We start from the raw sequence: 22,160 nt of genomic DNA, 5'->3' as shown, positions 1-22,160 counted from the left end.
CGTTCTTTCGGTCACTACCCAAAGCTCGTGACCATAGATGAGGGTAGGAACGTAGATCGACCGGTAAATCGAGAGCTTCGCTTTTTGACTCAGCTCTCTCTTCACCACGACAGACCGGTACAGCACCTGCTTCACTGCAGACGCTGCACCAATCCGCCTGTCGATCTCTTCAATCTCTTACTGCTGGCAATGTGGACCAAGCTCTGGCACCGGTCATATAGGGACCTAACAGCCCGTATCAAAGGGCCCGGTACCCCATACTCCCGGAGCACCCCCCACAGGATTCTCCGAGGGACACGGTCAAACGCCTTCTCCAAGTTCACAAGACACATGTAGACTGGTTGGGCGAACTCCCATGCACCCTCAAGGACCCTGCTGAGGGTCCAATGCATATTTTAAATGTTCCAGCACTGAGCAAAACTATATCTATAATATTTTTAGGAACAATGAGTAAACTGGTTGTGCTTCTTACTTACAACTACACAAAACTCTATTACCATGGAGATCTAGCCTTGCTCAAACAAATTCTCCAACACTAAAAACTCTGACTTTCAGTTCAATATAGCAGCGAAGCAGGAAATGTTGCTTCATAGTACAACTCTCTCAAATGTGTCCAATAATTGTTTTCACATCATTGACAGTTTCCCAGCACAGCCTCTAAGTGTCACCAAAGGACCAAAACCTGCAGAAATGTGCATATACCAGCAATAAAGTGGGCATGAGGTTGCACACATTTCCACAGTCATTTCATTATTGATACATCCAAACTTTTGTGTGAAATGACACATTTTGTGCATACACACACTTTGTACATGAAGCCCCTGGTGTTGTGCTTATTCATTTTTGTGCCTCACTCAGATATTGACTCATGTATTTATTTTAGACGTTTTGATGCTTGATGGCAGCTTCTATTTTATACAAAGGCAGGTGATTGGCCTTTAGCTGGTTTGGGACTGCCCGTTTGTGGGGATTTTCATGATCAGGACTGTCCAACCTTGGCCAACAACTCTGGGTGGGTGCCTTCTATTAGCAGCTAGCTTATTTATGCAGAAAGGTGTTCATTCTCCTCGTACCTAACTGAGACTGTCTGTGATAAATGCTGGTTCTTGTTCTGTGAGATATGTGTGTACCGATCTTAGTGCCTGTAGTCATGGGGCAATATCATCATTTGATGTCTCCTTCTTCTATATGCTTCTACAGTATTGCTCAGTCTCAGCTCTGGGTGGATCTACTCTTGTGTTATTCCCCTGCCACTGAGAGTACACTTTAGATCAGGGGTGGGCAACCCTAGTCCTCCAGTGCCACCATCCTGCATGTTTTACTTGTTTCTCTGCTCCAACACACCTGATCTGAATCAATGGGTGATTAACAGGCTTCTGCAGAACATGAAGAGGTGATTTAACCACTGAATCAGGTGTGTTGGACCAAGGAAAGAAGTAAAACTTGCAGGATAGTGGCCCTCAAGGACCAGGATTGCCCACCCCTGCTTTAGATGGTGGGGTTGAAGAATACTTTGTTTACCCTCCTGGTTTCTACTTCTTCAGTGTATTTTCTTAGGCAAGTAGCCAGAGCTGAGATGTTGTTTGGCAGTCTTAGAGTCCCAGAAATGGACAAGTTGCATTATTTTTGTGGTAGGTCTTTTCTTCATTGCACCTTTTGTTGTCGTGACAGCTTGCTGATTTCTCTCTGTGTTGCCTTTATTTTAGCTTCCAGCCTCCTCCTCAGTGGGGAACAATGCTCTTCATTAACTATAGGCTTGATCTTATAGTCAAGCATTTTAATGATCATTGATGGTTTGTGGAACCAGCTTGCTGGTTTCTATGATGGGCCTTAAAAGTATAGTATGTAGTGCTGGTTTCACATCTTATAGCATACTTTCAGAGGGTACTTTATCACTTAGCCTTGGCAATGGGTGCAAGTCTAACTTTGTCATCATTATCAGTCTCAGGTCAGCTGCCGTTGTATTCAGTTCCACAGGGCTTTTCAATGGGGCTTAATACCCATACTCAGAAGGTGGGGACAATGACATATCCCCATGTATCTGTCATCATGGCTCCCCCTTGCCATTGCATGTTTGCTGTACCTTGTCAAACTCTAGGTGGGATAGCAGAAATCTTGCTTGAATGTTGGAACACTGTGTCCAAAGTTGTTTATGAGTCAGTTTGAGTGTTGGGTTTCCAGGTTTTCATAGTTCCTCCCACATCCATCCTTCCCACATAAATCCTCTCTTTAGGCTTGCTTGAGTAGTAGAATTTCAACAGTGTTAGGTTCTCAGTCCCTGCACATGAATGTCTCATTTTGGTACTTCATTTCTTATTAGAAAGTATTAATTACCAACATCTAACCTTGGTAATCAAAATCAGGTAAAGCTTTTTTTTCCTCACTCATTATGCACTGAAGTTACTGGAAGTTGATCCGACCAGAATTTGAACAATTGATCTTCAGTTCAGTAGATAACTAAAGCACTACTTTATGGCTAGAGCTGTAGTCAAAGTAAATTCTCCACAATATTTAAAAAAGCAACCGTTCATTATTATTGTGCTTTAATTCACCCTCTGCATCACATTGTTTTGTATTCAGATAAAAAAGAAGTGAAGTGTCCAACCCCAGGTTGTGATGGGACAGGTCATGTCACTGGGTTATACCCTCACCACCGCAGTCTATCTGGATGTCCTCACAAAGACCGAATCCCTCCAGAGAGTGAGTAAATGTACCAGGAACCTGACCAACAAGTATACAAATGGAACCTGAGATTTATTCAAAATAACAACAGACATAATCATTTTCATCACTAATATTAGAATTAATAATAAAAAACATCCTCTAATGTTGTTATAATAACATCTGCTGTTGTCACTTGTTGTTGTCTTTCCTGCTACTCTATAATGCTTATACTGGCTCAGAACTAAACATACTGACCTGAGTGTACATCTGCTGTGTGTCTGTAGTTTTGGCCATGCATGAGAATGTGTTGAAGTGTCCCACTCCTGGCTGCACTGGCCAAGGCCATGTCAACAGTAACCGCAACACACACCGCAGGTTAATAAAACATACACAAACACACAAAACAAATTGTATATCTGTTTACAATTCTGAATAAAACCAGTAAACATCAAGAATATCTCTTTATCTTTTACAAACAATTCATAAAGATGTTCAAAAGAAGTAAAATTATGGTGCCTTTAAACATGTTTAAAGTTACATCCTACAAAGTAGTTCATAATTAGGAAGTAGAAAGAAAATGATGCATGGTTTTTAAAATTTCTGAAAACTTCAGCCCATTTAGGGCTTGGCTGTCCTTGAGGACTTCCGAAGCAGCTTACAGGTACAGGGTGGCCAGAAGGACTGCAGCCTCTGTGGTTATGAATGCAAAAACTTGGGGATGGGAGTAGTTTGGAGAAGCCATGGAGAAGAACTTTCAGTTGGTCTCAAAGAGGTTCTGGCCAACCGTTTGATGACTCAGAAAGAGAAAGCAGGCCCAATCTCAGGCCGTGCTTGGTCTGAGTGGAGAACTGCTGACACAGACTGGGGATATTGTTGAGTGGTGGAAGGAGCACTTTAAGGATCTCCTTAATCTGGCCACCATATCCACCTTTGAGGAGGCACAGTCTGGGCACTCAGGGAAAGTTGAGTCCATTACCATGGCAGAGGTCACCAAGGTAGTCAAAAAGCTGCTTGGTGGCAGGGCGCCAGAGGTGGATGAGATTTGCCCTGAGTTGTTAAAGCCTCTGGAAGTTGTGGAGCTGTCATGGTTGACACGTCTCTTCAGTGTCGCATGGAGAACCGGGACAATGCCTGTGGAGTGTCAGACCGGGGTGGTGGTTCCCATTATTTAAAAAGGGGGACCGGAGAGTGTGTTCCAACTATCGGGGATCACACTTCTCAGCCTCCCAGGAAAGTTTACTCTGTGGTGTTTAAAGGGAGGCTCTGACTGATTATGGGACCTCTGATCTAGGAGGAGCAGTGTGGCTTTCATTCCAGTTGTGGAACAGTGGACCAGATCTTCACCCTTGAAAGAACTTGGCTGTGGGGGGTGCTGTGGGAGTATGGGGTGCCTGGGTTGCTATTGAGGGCTATCCAGTCCCTGTATAACCAAAGCAGGAGCTGTGTCTGCATTCTTGGCACAAAGTTGAGCTTATTCTCAGCCGAGTGTGAAGGTGGTTGGGATGAGAGTCAGCTCCTCTAAGTTTGAGTCCATGATTCTCAACCGGAAATGGGTGGAATGCTCCCTTTTGGTCGGGAATGAGTCTCTGCCTCATGTGGAGGAGTCCAGTATCTGGGAATGGAGTGGGAGATGGATCGACAGAATAGGGCCTTGTCCACAGTAATTAGAGCATTGCTTCGATTGGTCATGGTGAAGAAAGAGTTGAGTCTAAAGGCAAAACTCCTGACTTACTGGTCCATCTACATTCCAACCCTCACCTATGGTCATGAGGTTTGGATCATGACAGAAAGAATGAGATCCCAGACACAAGTGGCTGAAATGAGCTTTCTTCGTAGGGTGGCCGGGCTCAGCCTGAGAGATAGATTGAGGAGCTTCATCATCTGGGAGGAGCTCTGAGTAGAGCTGCTGCTCCTTTGCATCAAAAAGAGTCAGTTGAGGTGGTTCAGGCATCTGATTAGGATGCCTCCTGGATACCTCTCTTTGGAGGTTTTTGGGACATGTCCCATTGGGAAGAGACCTCAGGGCAAACCCAGAACTTACTGGCAGGATTATGTATCCTCTCTGGGCTGGGAACACCTTGGGATCCCCCAGGAGGAGCTGGGGAGAGGGATGCCTGGGTTTATCTCCTGGACCTGTTGTCTTTGCGATCTAACCACAGATAAGTGGTTATGAATGAATGGATGGATGGATGGATGGATGGATGGATGGATGGATGGACAGATAGGTAGATAGATGGATGGAAACTGTAGAGTGTATTTGTATTTAGCTCCCCTGAGTCAATACTTTGTAGAACCACTTTTTCACTGTAATTCCAGTTGCAGGTGTTTTGGGCTGTCTCTACTAGCTTTAGACATCTAGAGACTGAGTTTTTGCAAAACACTCAGCCTCAGTCACAATGGAGAGCATCTGTGAACAGCAGTTTTCTCGTCTTGCCATGGATTCTCAGTTGGATTTAGGTCTAGACTTTGACTGGTTCACTCTAACAAATGAATATGTTTTGGTCTAACCCATGTAGCTGTGGGTGGATGTTTCTGTCCTCCACCCCCGCCTGTAACAGGTTTTCTTCCAGGATTGTCCTGTGTTTAGCTCCATCCATCTTACCATTAACTCTGACCAGCTGCCATCCCCATAACATGATGCTGCCACTACCATGTTTCATAGTTGGGATGGTGTGTTCAGGGTGATGTGCAGTGGTAGCTTTCTGCCACATGTTGCATTTTACATTTAGGTCATGAAGTTCAGTTTTGGTCTGATTTGAGCAGAGCAGCTTTTTATCACATGTGCTGCATCCCTACATGACTTGTGACAAACTACAAACAGAACTTCTTCTGGCTGTTTTTTAAAAGTGGCTTTATTCTTGCCACTTTACAGTAAAGGACAGATTTGTAGAGTGCACAACTAATGGATGTCCTGTGTCCCAGATCTCTGCAGCTTCTCCAAAGTTACTATGGGCTTCTTGGCTGCTTCTCAGATTAACGCTCTCTTTGCTCAGCCTGTCAGTTGAGGTGAATGGTCATGCTTTGGTAGGTTTATAGTTGTGCCATATGCTATCTATTTTAGATAATTGATTGAACAGTGCTCCATGGGATGTTCAAAGCTCAGGATATTGCTATATAACCAATTAGACTGTGCTGGAAATTAGTTAGATGTATCAAAGTAAAGGAGTAAATACAACTGTATGCAAAACTTTTCAGATTTTTATTTGGAAAGAGGTTGAAAACCATGTATCATTTTCTTTCTACTTCACAAATGTACACTACTTTTTGTTGGTTTATTACATAAAATTCCAGTAAAGTACTTTGAAGTTTGTGGTTGTAATGTTACAAAATGTGGAAAGGTTGAAGGAGTATAAATACTTTTAAAGGCACTGTATATGACCGGATGCAGTTTGTTATCGGGTTGAATTTCACTTTACTGTACAGAAGTAATAACTAAAAAATATTTTTGTACAGTTTATATTAGTGAATATTTATACATGCTATAAAAACACTGTGAAAATAAATGAGAACTCATCTTATTTTAATACTATTAACACTTATTTAATCTGCTCTATAATCCAAAAAATGTTTATCTTTGATAAGAGTTTTTAAAATTTCATGTAAACTTGAGGATGTGTATTTCCTGTTAGTCTTTCTGGCTGCCCAATCGCTGCAGCTGCTAAGCTGAACAAGAACCAGGACAAACAGGTTCATTTGCAAGCTGCAGCCACCGAACCCTCTTCCAATTCTGACAGAGTGCTCAGGTAAGAGCTGAATGTTGGATTTTTAACTGTTTTAATATCTGATTGACAGCAACAGTGTTTGTTCATAACATGATGTCTCCTCCAGGCCCATGTGTTTCGTGAAACAGCTGGAAATCCCTCAGTATGGCAGTTACCGGCCCAACACCGTAACCACCACACCTCGAGCCAACCTTGCCAAGGAGCTGGAGAAATACTCCAAGGTGTCTTTTGACTATGCAAGCTTTGATGTGCAGGTGTTTGGGAAAAGGATGATCATCCCAAAGACACCCAGCACTGCTAACACATCCCCCAAGGCCTTCAAATGTAAGAGCCATGCTCTAGTGCTACCTTAGATCAGTGGTACTCTGTACTCTTTGTTTAGTAATGTACCCCCTGTGAAATTTCTTTTCAGCCAAATACTTCGAAACAGCACAAATTCCTGGGTTTAACATAGATGTAAAGCACAATGCCGTGCCAACAGTGACTGATTTCTTAAACTAATAAACAAAAAAAAATCATCAAGTTAAAGTGCCATTTTTTTAAAAAATAAAATATTGTCCTCAAACTGATGCTTTAAAATTGATTTATAAATACATATTTTTCATAAAAAAAGAAATAAGAATTAAATTTCAGCTAATCATCTTTACAGTAAAAACATCAAGGTACAGTAATAGACCTAAGAAGTTACACTGGCTCATTGCTCTGAATCCAGCTTGAAGGATGATACCCTTAAGAGTTCTACTTTTTTTGTTTTGTTTGTTTGTTTTTACCCATTTATTATATCTATAAAAGGTATATTCTTTATAAACTAAAGTACATTTGTTAGACTTTAGCATACAAAATAGACACCATTTATGCACCTTGATTATCACTTGCTGTCAAAAGTGGTAGCGTTTTTACCTGTTTGTTTTATTTCTGTATGTATTGTTTGTAGCTTTAGCAAAATATCTAATAAACCATTTTAACAAATTAGTTTCAATGAGACTCTTAAAAAGTAAATTTCGGATGCACATCTACTATTGAACCACCTTTGGAGCAAATCCATTTGAAGATTTGTTTTTAAGACTTTAAGTTAGCCTGTTTGAGGAATATCTCATGGAACCACTCTACAGATTCTTATAAAACTTCCAGAAATAATCATTGGATGTATACATCCGCAGCTGATTAAATTTTGGAGTCACCCTAATTTAAGATAGCCACCACAGCTAATTGATCTTAGCCAGAACAAAAATGGCTAAAACTTAGTCAGTTTTACGGATATTTGAGATTGCAGCAAACCCAATGTTTAGACTCATTGTGGATTCTGAGAAATAAAATAATTTATTTTAAAATAAAAAGAACAAAAACAAAAGCTGATGAGGCAGCAAAAATGAAACTAAGTACAAGACAAAACTAAATCCAAAACCTAGTGATGGGCAAATTGAAGCTGAAGCTCCGGCGCATGTATCGAAAACCCCCTCACAGTGTTTCAGAAGCTCTGTGTCGGATCGTGATTCGTTCGGTAAAAGTCACGTGATCAATGACGTCCGAAGCTTCGAAAGTGTTGAAGTTACACCACTGCTTTAGTGCCTGATTCAAAAGATTTAGAGGGACGTGAACCATTGGAGGAATTTGTGGTGTGTTTTGGAGAGGAAGTACTGCAAAATAACAAACCAGCCAGATAGTAAAACATGGAGCCAGTGAGGAAGAGAGGACATTCTGCCGTTTGAGTTTATTTATATAAACCATAAACAACCATAACTTTATTCTTTCACCCACAAAAAATACCTGTTCAAAGCAGCACAGAGAAAACAGACAGAAATATCTCCTGATATTAAACAGCTTTCAACTCTGTCATAATAAAGCACTTCATCTTGTTTCTTTAAGCGTCTCTTTATACTTTGCTTCGAATAATGAACCCTTTCCAAAACAAGCTTCAGTGCTTCAGAGAAGCTTCATTTACCCATCACTATCAAAACAGTAGCAGACATTAGAGGCGGACATAAGGGGACCCAGACAGAAAGAGAAAAACGACAATGGACCAGCGAGTACATGGAGGAAATGACCAGGTTTTAAAAGCAGAGGGGAGTGAGGGGAAGTGGGCACAGGTGAGTGATAGCTAACAAGGAGTGGAGATAGGTGTGGCCGGTAAACAAGTGATAACAGAGGACAAGTGAATAATGACAGGAAACAAAGACTGAACAAAACCCAGACTAAACATAAAGGCTACTAAATAACAAAATAAAAGAAACAATAAACCCAAACTGAAACATGAATCAGAAACACAAGAACGACCCGAAATCCTGACACTATTAGGCTGAATTTGATGTGGTTGCAGCTGAGAGCCATGTCAACATATACTTCAAGCAACAACACATCTTGCAAGATCTCACAATATTGCATTAGATGATGATTAACGTTATTTTTAAGGTTTGACCACAAAGGCTGTTGCTTTCTTCTCTTCATAAGATGATCTTTGTCATGATCTTGGGTGCTTTGTGTTTTGTTTTGTCGATTTGTAGGTATTTGGTTGATGTTTTAGATTCAGTTTATCTTGTCATATTATTCATTGTGTTTTCTTTTTCTTACTTCCTTGTTTTGAGATAATTCCTGGTTCTAATCCCTCACCTGTTCCTTGTTCACTAATCAGATCAGCTGTCTCCACTTGTAATCACTCCTCCCAGTTTACTTAAGTTCTTTGTTCTTATTCTGTTTGTATCCTTTTATGCTTTAGTAATCCAGGTCTTTTAAAAAATTATTATTATTATTATTATTATTATTATTATTATTATTATATTAATATTAATAATAATAATAATAATAATAATAATAATAATAATAATAATAATAATAATAATAATAATAATAATAATAATAATAATCCCCCACTGAGTCCTTATGCATTTCTGCATCTTGGGTCATAATTTTTACTGATCTAAACATTTAATCTAAAACTCTGGCATTGAAGGCAGTGGGTCACATGCATTCTTTGAAGGAATGCTAATCCATTACTCTTTTACTGTATTCATTAGTTTTTATTTTGACTTGTGAAATCTTGGACATTCGGTCCAGCATGTGTCTTATTATTTTTCACAGTCAGCAATTCACATAATGTCCAAACACCTGCAAAACGATTAAATCATCTAATCCTACAGAAAGTCAAACAGACATATTGCATTTAAGCATTTTTCTGCCATGTTTTCTCTTTCTATTTGAACACAGCTAAATCTTTTCCCAAGGCGCCCTCCCCTAGTCACTGCGTGTCAGGAAGTTTTCCTAAGCCCACCCTGTCCTCCAGTGGGTATGACTACAGCCAAGACGCAGAGGCAGCACACATGGCAGCAACAGCCATCCTCAATCTGTCCACTCGTTGCTGGGAGAGACCCGAGACCCTCAGCACCCAACCCAGGGAGCCCTGCACCAAGGTATACAAACAGAGAGACAGCAGACAGTTGTTGTAAAACACTTGTAGTTGCGTCTGAAAGTTTCTTAACTTACCCAAAGCCTCTTGAACATGTGGATCAGAAAAGCCATGAGTTTTAAACTGATGAGTCTTTGAATTGGTTTTGACATCTTTACCTCAGTTACACCTTGTATCTTAATACTCAGGAGTCGGATATTGAGGTGGATGAGAATGGCACATTGGACCTCAGCATGAAGAAAACCAAGAGAGAGGACATGCAGTCTCCAGACCCTTCATCCTCTTCATCTTCCTCTTCTCAACATGTAGGAGCCATGTTGTCTCAGGTCCACACTCAGTCAGACTGGGACAGTCCTCTGGATTTTACCAAGTCAAGTGAAGTCAAGGAGGAAGATCATGAGGAGGTACTGAAAACATCTACTGACACATTTTATATGTCTGAATTTTGTACCATTGTTTACCCATGAAATACAACTCTGGAGATTTTTTCCATGAATGTGCCAGCCACATTTCATATTTCCCTTTGTTTAGATGGAGTACACAGCTCCTTCATATACATCCTCTGATGGGGAAGAAGATGATCAGGAGAACCTGGAGGATCGAAAGTACCCCGGTGAAGTTACTACCAGCAGCTTTAAGGTCAAGTTTCAGCCAAAAGACAGCAAAAAAGATATTCTTGTGTAAGTCTAGTCTTTTTGCAAAACCTCACTTTAAAACTTAACTTGACAGGGAAAGCTAGCCTACAGTATACAATCCATGTTTTTTTGTACATATATATAAATCCATGTCAGTGCCAACAAGAAGTTAGGAGATGATTTGCAGAGCTGTGAGCTGGAATTTTAGACTTTTAACTTTCAGCCTATTTTGACATCCTTAATTATTTGGTGAGGACAAAAAACAAGAGATTTTTGTGGTATACAAGTGATTGACCGATCTGTGGGTTAATTTCTTTTTTCTCTCAGATGTCCCACACCAGGCTGTGATGGCAGTGGACACATAACTGGAAATTATGCATCACATCGAAGGTAAGACCTGTGGTTCAGAAAGATCTTCTGGTTTAACTGAGATGTTTCAGTTAAACCTGAAGATGAGTTAGTTTTCCTTGTTCCCTGTAAATGCTGACCTGGCAACCTGCTTACCTAAACTGGTAATCCGCAAACCTTAACCCATAGTTTAAAGGGGACCTATTTTGCAAAAAACACTTTTTGCATGTTTTTGTACTTCCATTTGGGTATCTACTGCTTCTAGAAACAGTCAAAGCACAAAAGTAAACCACCCAGCTGTTTTTTTGAGAATAAGTAAATGTTTTCTGGTGTCTGCAAAATGACCTGTTTCAAAAACCTTGAGATTATTGCATCACAATCCCCGTTACCTAGCAACCCCAAGTCGAACCCAGCCCCTCACCTAGCAACCCAAGTGGAGCTCCGTCCACTTCATTACAAGAAGATTCTGCTGGTTTTATCGCTGAACAGTGTCTGCTGTAAAAGGAAAAGGTTTTCTTGTATCCATGCATGTTCTCCCATCATGGAGAACAGAGCTGTGTGTCTTCATTTTATTTTTGATAGCAATGTTCCCACAATATTGCCAAAGAAAGTTGTAGTTTGACCAGCTCACCTGTACCAGAAACATGTCTCTGTTAAAGGCACGGCAGGTTTGTCTGAACTGACATTAGAACTATGTTAATAAAAGAGAAGAAAAGTTGGAAAAAAAATAAAACTGATCTTTACTAGGCAGCTGTCCGGACACTTTTCGGGTTCGGGGGAGGAGGAGGGGGTGTCTGATTGAACTGACCCTGCTGCTGCTACCCCGGTTGATCCTGGCTTTATTTATTTATTTTTTTTCTTTGTGAATTGATAACAATACAAATTCAGATCTGAAGCGTTTAATCCTTCAGAGAGTTTTTATGGTTTGAGACGGGACACTGAGTTGGGGGGGCGTGGCCAACAGCAGCTTATTTGCATAATAGTGACAGAGCCCTAAAACCGCTCATTCTGAAATGACCTCAAAACAGGCAGAACTGATCAGGTGAAATATCAATATCTGAGAATGATTTTGTGTATTAAATGTAATTAAGATGTTTTGTAGAGCCCACAGACCTGTCCTGACTTGTTCAAGGAAGAATAATAGGTCCCCTTTAAAAAAATAAACTGGTAATCTGATAACCCAAACTTGTAATTTGCCAACCTCAGCAGGTAACATGTTGACCTAAGATGGAAATCTGCTAAAATAAATTTGTTATATGACAATTCAAAGTGGTACTGTGCAAACCTAATCTGGTAATCTGAAAACCTAAACTGGTGATCTGTAATCTTGAACTGGTAATCTGCTAACCTAAACTGATGGAGCTAGTAGACATTAGAAATATATATCAGCACAATAAAAAGATCATGAACTGACTAATAAAATCACCTAAAAATGAGAAAAAGAAAGTGAAATCACTGCTTGGACAGTTTTTATTTATTTATTATTATTTTTTAATCTCTTTTAATATATTATGACCATATAAACCTTTTGGCTTTTCCTGACAGACATCTGTAGCAGAGATTGATTCTGATTGGCTCAAACTATAAACATGAAGATATAATGCAGCTAAAAAGCTTCCACTCATTCACCTCATAATGTCGAGGTTTGTAAGTTCAGACCCAGGAATGCAGACCGCACAAGGTGCTCCGATGAAACTTAACAGTTTATTAGCCAACAAAACTTAAAAAAAACATAGGGAGCTTAATGAATGAGCACGAGGAGTCCTAAGGCTGAGCAATGAGCATCAATGGCTGATCGGAGATGAAAAGCAGAGAAACAAAATGTTTAGGCTAAGGATGAGACAGGGAACAGGTGCAGATGGGTGTGGCAGGCAGACAATGGAAAAGTACCGTATTTTCTGGACTATAAGAAGCACTCAAAAGCCTTTAATTTCCTCAAAAATCAACAGTGCGCCTTATAATCCGGAGCGCCTTATATATGTAAGAAGTCGTAATGTTGTAGCACCACTACAAAGCTGCACCGCTTGCAGCATTAAGGCTCAGATATAGTCGCACTCTAAAGTGTCGCGCAGGGCTCCACACGCAGCGTGCGGACCTTAGCAAGCAGTGGAGGCGTTTATACTTGACGTTTATGTCAGTGCGGTATTCTTGTGTGAGTTTTGCCTGAAAGACAGAAACTGATGATTGAAAATTGAAAATTGGGAGGTGTACAACAATGCGCCTTATACTCCGGTGCACCTTATATATGACAAAAGTTCAGAAATGGACCATTTATTGACAGTGCGTCTTATAGTGCAGAAAATACGGTACTGACTGAGGGAGAAGTGGCTGATGGCACAGAGGAACTAAATGCAAAGAAACATCACAACAAAAACTATATTAACGGAAAAGAAACTCAGAACAATGAACACGAAAAACTGCCACAAAAACAATAAACAATCAGAAAACATGGATTGTGACAGTAAACTGTCCAGTCCGGTGACAGAGTTCAGGGAGGTGTTCCTCAAAAAAAGTCAAAAAATAAAATAACTCAACTGAGGTAAACATCACTGCTTTCTCTGCCTAAAGCACCTGATGGTTTGCCAAAGTCTTGCTCCATAGCCTCACCAAACTTTTTACATATTCTATTCTATTCTATTCTATTCTATTCTATTCTATTCTATTCTATTCTATTCTGTGCATACAAAGTCATCATTCAGATCTTTTTTTCTAACCACAACACCCCTTAGACAGCAGATAGTACTTTCAATCATTCCTTGTGTGGTCTGACCCAGTCTTGTGTCTTCTTTTGGTTCTGTTCTTGTTCTTCACTTCTGTGAAAGTCTAACATTCAATTCTGGATGTGGTTTTCTGAAACACTTTTTCTGATCTTCCAGTCTCTCAGGCTGTCCTCTTGCTGATAAGTCCCTTCGGACCCTTATGGCTGCCCACACAGCTGAACTGAAGTATGTGTGTTTTCTCCTGACTCTCACCCTTAACATAGTGACTGAACTCTGCAGCAGCTACAGCAGCTACAGCTCTGTGAATGCTCTCCTCTTCATAATATATGTCAGATAAACGTTCACTCTGAATCAGCTGATTCCTACTTTGCACAAACAAAAACAGTAATAATTTATTTCATAAGAGTGCTCAAGCTTTGTGATTCCAAGCTGAAAGGATGTCTGCATGTCCCTCAGGTGTCCGACTCCAGGCTGTGATGGCTCAGGACACATAACTGGAAACTACGCTTCACACAGAAGGTGGGAGTTCTTGTTATCGCCACTGCCAAAAGGCGAAGACGGGTTATAACGTGCTTTTGCTTCTGTCTGTGCATGTGTTCATGTGTCTGAATTTTACCAACATCTCTTACAAACCACTGAACAAATTTTCTAAAAACTTGGAGAAAGTAACCATTGGATGTACATCTAAGCTTTGAAGTTATCTCAATACAAGATGTCTGCCTTAGCCAACTGGTCTTAAAAAACACAAAGATTATGATAACTCAGTCCATTTTACAACTACTGACCTAAAACTGGGTGTGGAAGACGGATCCCCAACATATATTTTGAGCACTAACAAACTGTTCAAGATCTTTGTTAAAAATTTTGCCATTACATATTTGAAGTCAACTATGTCTGTTAGTAAAACATTTAATAAGTGACTGGATAGAGTTTAACAAATCTTTCAGAGAATAATCATTGGATGCATCTCTACAACCTTTTCTCTTTTGGAGCTAATCTAATGCAAGATACCTGCCACAGGCAACTGACTAGACAACACAAAAATGGCTTTAAATCAGTCAGTTTTATAGATTTGATGTGGCTGAGAGTCATTCACAATGCATACTCCTTATACTACTTATTGCACATGATCCTTGCTTAATACTTCATCATTACCTTTTGGAGTCAACCCTGTTTGTCTGTTAGCAAAATATCTCATGAGCTAATGAATGGACTTTGAGGAGACTTTCAGAAATTAATTATTGAATAAACATATACTACTGAATTACTTCTGATGTCAGGCCAAATCAACCTGGCTGCTACAGCTAAACAATATTAGCCAACACAAAATTGGCTATAACTCAGAGAAGTTTACAGATATTAAGCTAAAATTTAATGTGATAGTAGCTGAGAGTAATTCATAACAGATATTAACATAATGTGACATTAAATTACACATTATGTCATAAACAAGGTTCAACCAAAATGGCTACAACTCCATCTTTTCTCAAGATAACATGATTTTATACTAAAACTCAGCAAGTGGGTGCATACTTTCTAGGAATTGTAGGATTTTAATTTTACTTCTGATTTCCGGTAGGAACAGGTTTTTAACTTGTCATTTTGAGATGAAATGTTGAAATGTTTCTCTCTATTCTGCTGCCAGTTTGTCAGGATGTCCTCGAGCCAAGAAAGGTGGAGTCAAAACAACCCCCACCAAGGACGACAAGGAAGACTCTGAGCTGCTGAAGTGAGCAGCTCATTTAATCTGATTTGATAGTCTAATTAGAAATATACTTAATGTTGTTATATGGACATTTAGAATCAGCAGCAGATGAATCCAGGTGTTGTTGGTGTCCACCAGATATAATTTAACCCTAACCCTTAGGAAACAAAAAGAAACATTAGAGGCAATGTTTTATACTATTGTTTTATACTACTATATTTTTATACTGTTTTGCATTCTCAACTCTGAAAAAGTTGGGACATTGTGTAAATGTAAATAAAAATTAAATGCAGTGATTTGAAAATCTCACAAACCCATATTCACAATGAAACATAATCAACAAATCAAATGCTTAAACTAAGCAACCGTACCATTTTAGGACAAATAATCTAATTTAGAATTTTATGTCAGTAACACATGTCCAAAAAGTTGGGACAGAGCCATGTGTCTCACTGGTGACTCATCCCCTCCTCTTTTAACATGAACTGAGGAGAGCAGCTGCTGGAGGTTTTGGAGAGGAATGTTGCCTCATTCTTGTTTGATGGAGCATTCTAGCTGTTCTAGAGTCCTGCCTCTTCTTCGCTGGATTTTCCATTCCATGATGCATCAAATGTTTTTATTTTTGATGAGAGGTTTGGGCTGCAGGCAGAACATTTCAGCAGCTGGACTCTTCTATGACAAAGCCGTGCTGCTGGAATGAACACAGTATGAGGTTTAGCATTGTCTTGCTTAATTATGCAAAGCCTTACCTGAAAATAATGTCTGCATGGGAGCATATATTATTCTAAAAATGCTCTTTTTATACCCAGGCTTCTTACTGACAATTTACCTAATTAGTTTCATAACACTCCTCCAGCTGTTTCCTATTTGTACCACTTTACGGTTTTACAGTCTTTTATTGCCCCTGTCCTAACTTTATTGAGATATGTTGCTACCATAAAATTCAAAATTAGCTAAATGTTTCTGAAAATACTTTTTGTTTCAACACTTTGTCTTCACTATGTTCTATTGTGAATAAAATATCGGTTTAAGAGATTTCCAAATCCTTGCATTCTGTTTTTAATCATTTTTACTCAATGACTTAACTTTTTCTGAATTGGGGTTTTATTTCAAATACTGAGCTCACTGAAGGTGGATCAATAGATTTCACCTTTACTTTGTTTATAACCAACCTACATTAAAACAATAGTGCAAACCTTGTCCTCAACATTCTTGACAGAAAATATGATACAGCTTAATCTGAATAATAATAATAATAATAATAGTAGTAGTAGCAGTAATAATAATAATAATAATAATAATAATAATAATAATAATAATAATAATAATAATAATAATGATAGAAGACAAAACAGAAGTCAGTTTTCCCAAAAATAATCAAGTAAAAAGGTTTACGTTAGGAACAAATGCATTCTATTTTTGTATGTTCTTGGAACATGTTGAGATAATGTATTTTCTACAACATTTAGAAGTGGTTAATAAATGAGAACATTGTTTTAGTCATCATTACATTTATATCATTAATAATTAATGAACAGATTTTGATGTGTCTGTCTGTATGTTTCTTGTCCAGTGAGACTTGTCTCCTGCCTGTGTCCAGGTGTCCAGTCCCTGGCTGTGACAGTCTCGGTCACATCAGTGGGAAGTATGCTACCCACCGCAGCGCCTACGGCTGTCCGCTGGCTGCAAAGAGGCAGAGGGAGGGGCTTCTGAATGGAGCTCCATTCTCCTGGAAAGCCTTCAAAACAGAAGGTCCTACCTGCCCAACGCCAGGCTGTGATGGTTCTGGACACGCTAACGGCAGCTTCTTAACACACCGCAGGTACCGTCCATCCATCTGTCTGTTCATCCATCATCCATCCATCTATCTGTCTGTTCATCCATCCATCCATCCATCCATCCATCCATCCATCCATCCATCCATCTATCTGTGTTCATCCATCCATCCATCCATCCGTCTGTCTGTCTGTCTGTCTGTCTGTCTGTCTGTCTGTCTGTCTGTCTGTCTGTCTGTCTGTCTGTCTGTCTGTCTGTCTGTCTGTCTGTCTGTCCGTCCGTCCATCCATCCATCCATCCATCCATCCATCCATCCATCCATCAATCAATCCATCCAGCCATTCGAGGGTGATGCATGGTTTGATTTGTCTATTTGGTTCTTCTTATCTGTGCTTAAGGACCCAGAAAACTGTAACTTTTGTCCAAATATTTGATTGTTTTTTCTTCCTGATGTGTTTCTCTTTTAGTCTGTCAGGTTGTCCACGAGCATCAGGGAACAAGAAAAAAGCAAAACTACCTGGGGACGAATACATAACTGCGAAGTTCAGAGCAAGTGATGGTAAAAGGATGGCATCATTTTCATTTCTATTTGCCTTGTTAGTTTTTGAGACATGATAAAAAAACAATTGTGATTTATTCTTTTCTAACTCAGTCATTCATTTTGGCCTTGGCTCCTTTGCTCAATGAATGGCAGAAGCTGCAATAACTAATAAATGATCTGCATTTATTATGGTTCCAAGAAGCTGTGGTAGGTCAGTGGTCAGTACAGCTGTTTTCTAATCCTGAGGCTGTGGGTTTGTGCCCAGGCTGCATCAGGAAGGGCATCCAGCATAAAACAATTACCAAATCCACTGTGCAAGTTTACTTGTAAAAACAAATACAAATAATCCTACATTGCTCCATGAGGAGGTGTTGTAAAAACAGACGTAAACCTTTATTTAACTTTCACATCTACCCTGTCACTGTCTAGCTGCTACAGTCTCACTACTGCCTTAATATGCAAAATATAGGAGAGAAAACAATGAAACAAAAGAGAAATGTTGAGTTCAAATGCGTCCCCCCTTACAAAAAAATCCCACAAAATTCACAAAAAAATCACATATTTCCACATGTGATTCCCATTTTCCACATGTGGAAATGTGGGAATCACATGTGATTCGCATGTGATTTCCATTTGAAAGTCACATGTGATTTTCATGGGATTTTTTTGTAAGGGCCAGTTTGTTTCATGTGCCTTCATAGACTCCAAGTGGGTCAGAGGGAATGGCTAAGAAAAAGTGTTGGACTGAGTTTGATTTCCGGTAGCTTTTCCATCAGTCTATATGTTGTTTTTACAAATTAACCTGTGTCAGATTTTATACTTCCTATTTAAATACTTTAGTCAAAGTCAAACCAAATAGTTATTCCTTCTGTACAGTAGACCCATATCTGGACAGATAAACTAGTCTTTATGAATGTGTGGCAGCCAGAGGAAGTTGTCCTAATATTTGTATGTTATTACTGTTAATCAGTTCTGGACAATGATGAAGATATCAAGCAGCTCAACAAGGAGATCAATGAACTCAGTGAGTCCAACTCAGAGATGGAAGCTGACATGATTAACCTGCACACCCAGGTAAGCATTACACTGCTGATATCTGGACATGAATAATGTGTGAAAATACATCCTAGGCACTGTAATCTAATGGTAGAGCCAGACATGATAAAAGAGTGTAAAGACATGGTGACCAATTCTAATTCTTCTACATGTTTTAGATGTTTCTCTGCCTCAACACACCTGATTTGAATGAATGGGTGATTAACAGGTTTCTGTAGAACTTGATGATGTACTGAAGAGGTAATTCAGCTATAAAATCAAGTGTGTTGGAGCAGGGAAACGACTAAAAGACAAAGGACAGAACAGTGGCCCTCTCAGTATTGGACCCCACTGGTGTAAAGGTACAACTTTGTGTAACTTGATTATCCAAATTACACCACCTTACAGCACTGGAAATGACAATGATTCATTATCTGTGTGTGTGTGTTTGTGTCAGCAAAATGTCTAACAAACCACTTTACATATTTTAATAAAACTCTCAGAAAGTAATCATTAAATGTACATCTATATCTGCTTAACTTTTGGAGTCAACCTGATTTAATATGGCCGCCACAGGTAATCAGCCTTAGTAAACACAAAAAATGGCTGTAACTAGTACAGGACAAGGTGGCAAATACAGAATTGAGACCTTGGAAATATACAGTATATACTGAGAAACACCATGAAATATTAATTTCAGATGTGCTGATTAAAAACTGAAACCTGGTGTGATATAGCAACAGAAAGTAAACTTGACTGAAAGCACAAAAGATAAACTAAACATAAAACATAAAACAGGAAACAAGGTTTTGTGAAGACAATGAATTTTGAGATACCAGAATCTAACAAGTAGAGCTCGTTTTAAACCGTGAGACACAAAATAAAATCACAAATACCAAAAGAATCCTAAACACAAGACAGAAACTATAGAACTAAACATCTTTTTACATCACTGTGCAGCATTTACATCAAGACCTAAAGCAGAAATCTCCATCACAGGGAAGTTGATTTTTCCAAACCAAAAAGATTTACAGATTATTGTTCTCATTGACTGGCGCGGTTTAAGGCTGTACATCTCGTCTGACTGATATAATATGTATCTTGATACACTGCCAGTGACCTGATTCATTAAAGATATGTGTGTAGAGAAAAAAGATACCTTTACTCCCACCACAATTCAGCCTTTAATCATGATTTACAACTCGGCCAACGTGCTTTACAACATGGAAATGTGGTGATTTGGGTTTTTTCTGTGTTATGGTTTTGTTTTTATTTAGTTTGTTGGTTTGCTTGGTTTCTGTCTTGTCTCTTGATTCATGTTTCATTTGCTCCTCCTCAGTCTCTCTTTGTCTCCCTGCCACACCTACACCTGTCCCCACTTTGTAATCACGCCACCTGTCTCCACTTACCTCATTATCCTCAGTCTTTAAAACCCGGTCATTGCCTTCCACACTCCGCTGGTTCATTGTTTATCGTTTTCATTGTTACTGGTTGTTTGTTTCCGTCCTGCTTGTTCCCGGTCCTGTTCCTGTTAGTTTTTAGTTTGTTCTTTTTTTTGTTTGTTTGCTGCCTCGTCAGCTTTTGTTTTGTTAACTTTTCTTGTTTAATAAATTTAGTTTCTTTTTAATATGAGTCTGCGTTCTGGGTTCGCCTCCGTCTCCACCCATCATGACAGAATGAACCAGCCCACCCCGAACCCAGCAGACTCGGATGCCGGGGAGTACCTTTCCCCGAGGCAGAAGGCCCGGATCCTAGCGGATTTGAGACAGGAACACCCGCTCAGTTTTTTTGGACGGACCCTGTTTTCCGGCACCCGTCTCTCCAGCGTCTCATGGCCACCGTCGTCGTAGGAGGTACTCTACGGCAGCAGCTCCCTCCGCAGCCGCACCGGTGGATCGGTCGGACGTCTCCGCAGCCCCACCGGTGGATCGGTCGGACGTCTCCGCAGCCCCACCGGTGGATCGGTCGGACGTCTCCGCCGCCACCACGTCTTCTCCGGTGGAACAGACCGTTGCCTCTCCTCCTGCCTCCAAAGGGTTCACTGACAGCAATTCACCCCCAGCCTCTTCAGCCCGCCTTCTGGTTTCCCCCGATCTGAGTCACTTTGCCACTAATATCACAGCCTCAGGACTTCCACTCACTGAACGTCTGGACATTTCTTCTCAAATAAATAGACTTATATCATCAACAGCCATAAATACAGATCCCAAACACAACTTAGTTGCTTTTTCACTCATAGAAAAGATTCTTTTGTCCCGTCCTGGTCTTCTCAGTTTGGCTCACTTCTCCCACATTTACACCACGGTAATTCGGTTAAAAGGAAATTTAAAAAATCCATCTACCAGCTTTCAGCCACCTTCATTCCCAGCTCACCAGGCACACAAATCACCCTGTCACCTTTCAATCTCACCTTCAGTTCCGTCTGCAGTGCCTCCAGACCCGCCTGCAGCGCCTTCAGTCCCGTCTCCTGACTCGCCTACAGAGCTGTCAGTTCCCCCTTCAGAACTGTCTGCCGAGCCCTCTGAGCTCCCTGTGCCCTCTGCCGATCCCTCTGAGCTCCCCGTGCCCTCTGCCGATCCCTCTGAGCTCCCCGTGCCCTCTGCCGAGCCCTCTGAGCTCCCTGTGCCCTCTGCCGAGCCCTCTGAGCTCCCTGTGCCCTCTGCCGAGCCCTCTGAGCTCCCTGTGCCCTCTGCCGAGCCCTGGGACCTCTCTGTGCCCTCTGCCGAGCCCTGGGACCTCTCTGTGCCCTCTGCCGAGCCCCCAGTAACTTCTATAAAGTCTGTCAGCAGTCCTGAGGGGAACGGCGGCGACGCCTCTCTGCCGGTCAGCGTTCCTGAGGGAGACGGCGACGCCTCTTTGTCATCCTGTGTCTTGGTGGGGGTCGGAGGCAGCGCCCCACCGCCAGTCCGTGTCTCGGTGGGGGTCGGCGGTTACGCCCCACCGCCTGTCTTGGTCTTTGAGGGGGTTGCGGACGGCGACGCCTCAGCTTCCCCTCCTGGGTTACTTCGAGGGTCCAGGAGGAGGCCTTGCTCCGCTCTGCCACTACGAGGTTCCGGATGGACGCCTTGCTTCGCTCTGCCACTATGAGGATCCGGATGGACGCCTCGCTCCGCTCTGCCACTACGAGGGTCCTGGAGGACGCCTCACTTCGCTCTGCCACTACGAGGGTCCGGGAGGACGCCTCGCTCCGCTCTGCTCCACCGAGGGTCCGGATGGACGCCTCGCTCTGCTCCGTTACGATGTGGGTCGGTGCCTCACCTCAGTCATTCACGCCAAAGAACTGGACGGACACCTCGCCTAAGGCAGCTTTGCCGAGGGTCCGGATCGCCGCATCGCTCTGCGCTGCTTCACCGAGGGTCGGGGTCGACGCCTCGCTCCGTTCAGCCACGGCGAGAGGTCTGCGCTGCGTCCAGTACACCTGGCTCTTGCTTGCTTGGTCCACGTCAGCCCGACTCTCGCCTGTTTTGCCGAGGACGGCGCCCGGGCCGCCCTCCCGAACTCTGGCTCCGCCGAGGACGGCGTCCGGGCCGCCCTCCCGAACTCTGGCTCCGCCGAGGACGGCGTCCGGGCCGCCCTCCCGAACTCTGGCTCCGCCGAGGATGGCGCCCGGGCCG

General features: G+C 41.4%; 1 protein-coding gene across 4 annotated transcripts in view; it reads left to right on the top strand.

The window, feature by feature from the left end:
• Positions 1–22,160, top strand: part of LOC108232093 (myelin transcription factor 1-like) — a 44,436-nt gene that overhangs the window by 17,902 nt on the left and 4,374 nt on the right. For all 4 annotated transcript variants that reach the window (XM_017409673.3, XM_017409670.3, XM_017409671.3 and 1 more), the window contains exons 8-21: positions 2,581–2,700; positions 2,949–3,039; positions 6,294–6,407; positions 6,493–6,710; positions 9,588–9,790; positions 9,975–10,190; positions 10,318–10,466; positions 10,749–10,811; positions 13,646–13,714; positions 13,946–14,008; positions 15,135–15,218; positions 16,795–17,016; positions 17,438–17,529; positions 18,482–18,585. In XM_017409673.3, the coding sequence (XP_017265162.1) occupies positions 2,581–2,700; positions 2,949–3,039; positions 6,294–6,407; positions 6,493–6,710; positions 9,588–9,790; positions 9,975–10,190; positions 10,318–10,466; positions 10,749–10,811; positions 13,646–13,714; positions 13,946–14,008; positions 15,135–15,218; positions 16,795–17,016; positions 17,438–17,529; positions 18,482–18,585 (1,808 nt within the window). The remainder of the gene's footprint in view (positions 1–2,580; positions 2,701–2,948; positions 3,040–6,293; positions 6,408–6,492; positions 6,711–9,587; positions 9,791–9,974; positions 10,191–10,317; positions 10,467–10,748; positions 10,812–13,645; positions 13,715–13,945; positions 14,009–15,134; positions 15,219–16,794; positions 17,017–17,437; positions 17,530–18,481; positions 18,586–22,160) is intronic.

Source organism: Kryptolebias marmoratus, linkage group LG8 (genome assembly GCF_001649575.2).
Source record: "Kryptolebias marmoratus isolate JLee-2015 linkage group LG8, ASM164957v2, whole genome shotgun sequence".
In the NCBI taxonomy this organism is placed as follows: domain Eukaryota; kingdom Metazoa; phylum Chordata; class Actinopteri; order Cyprinodontiformes; family Rivulidae; genus Kryptolebias; species Kryptolebias marmoratus.
Note: the sequence above shows the minus strand (reverse complement) of the source record. Positions and strands in the feature narration are given on the sequence as shown.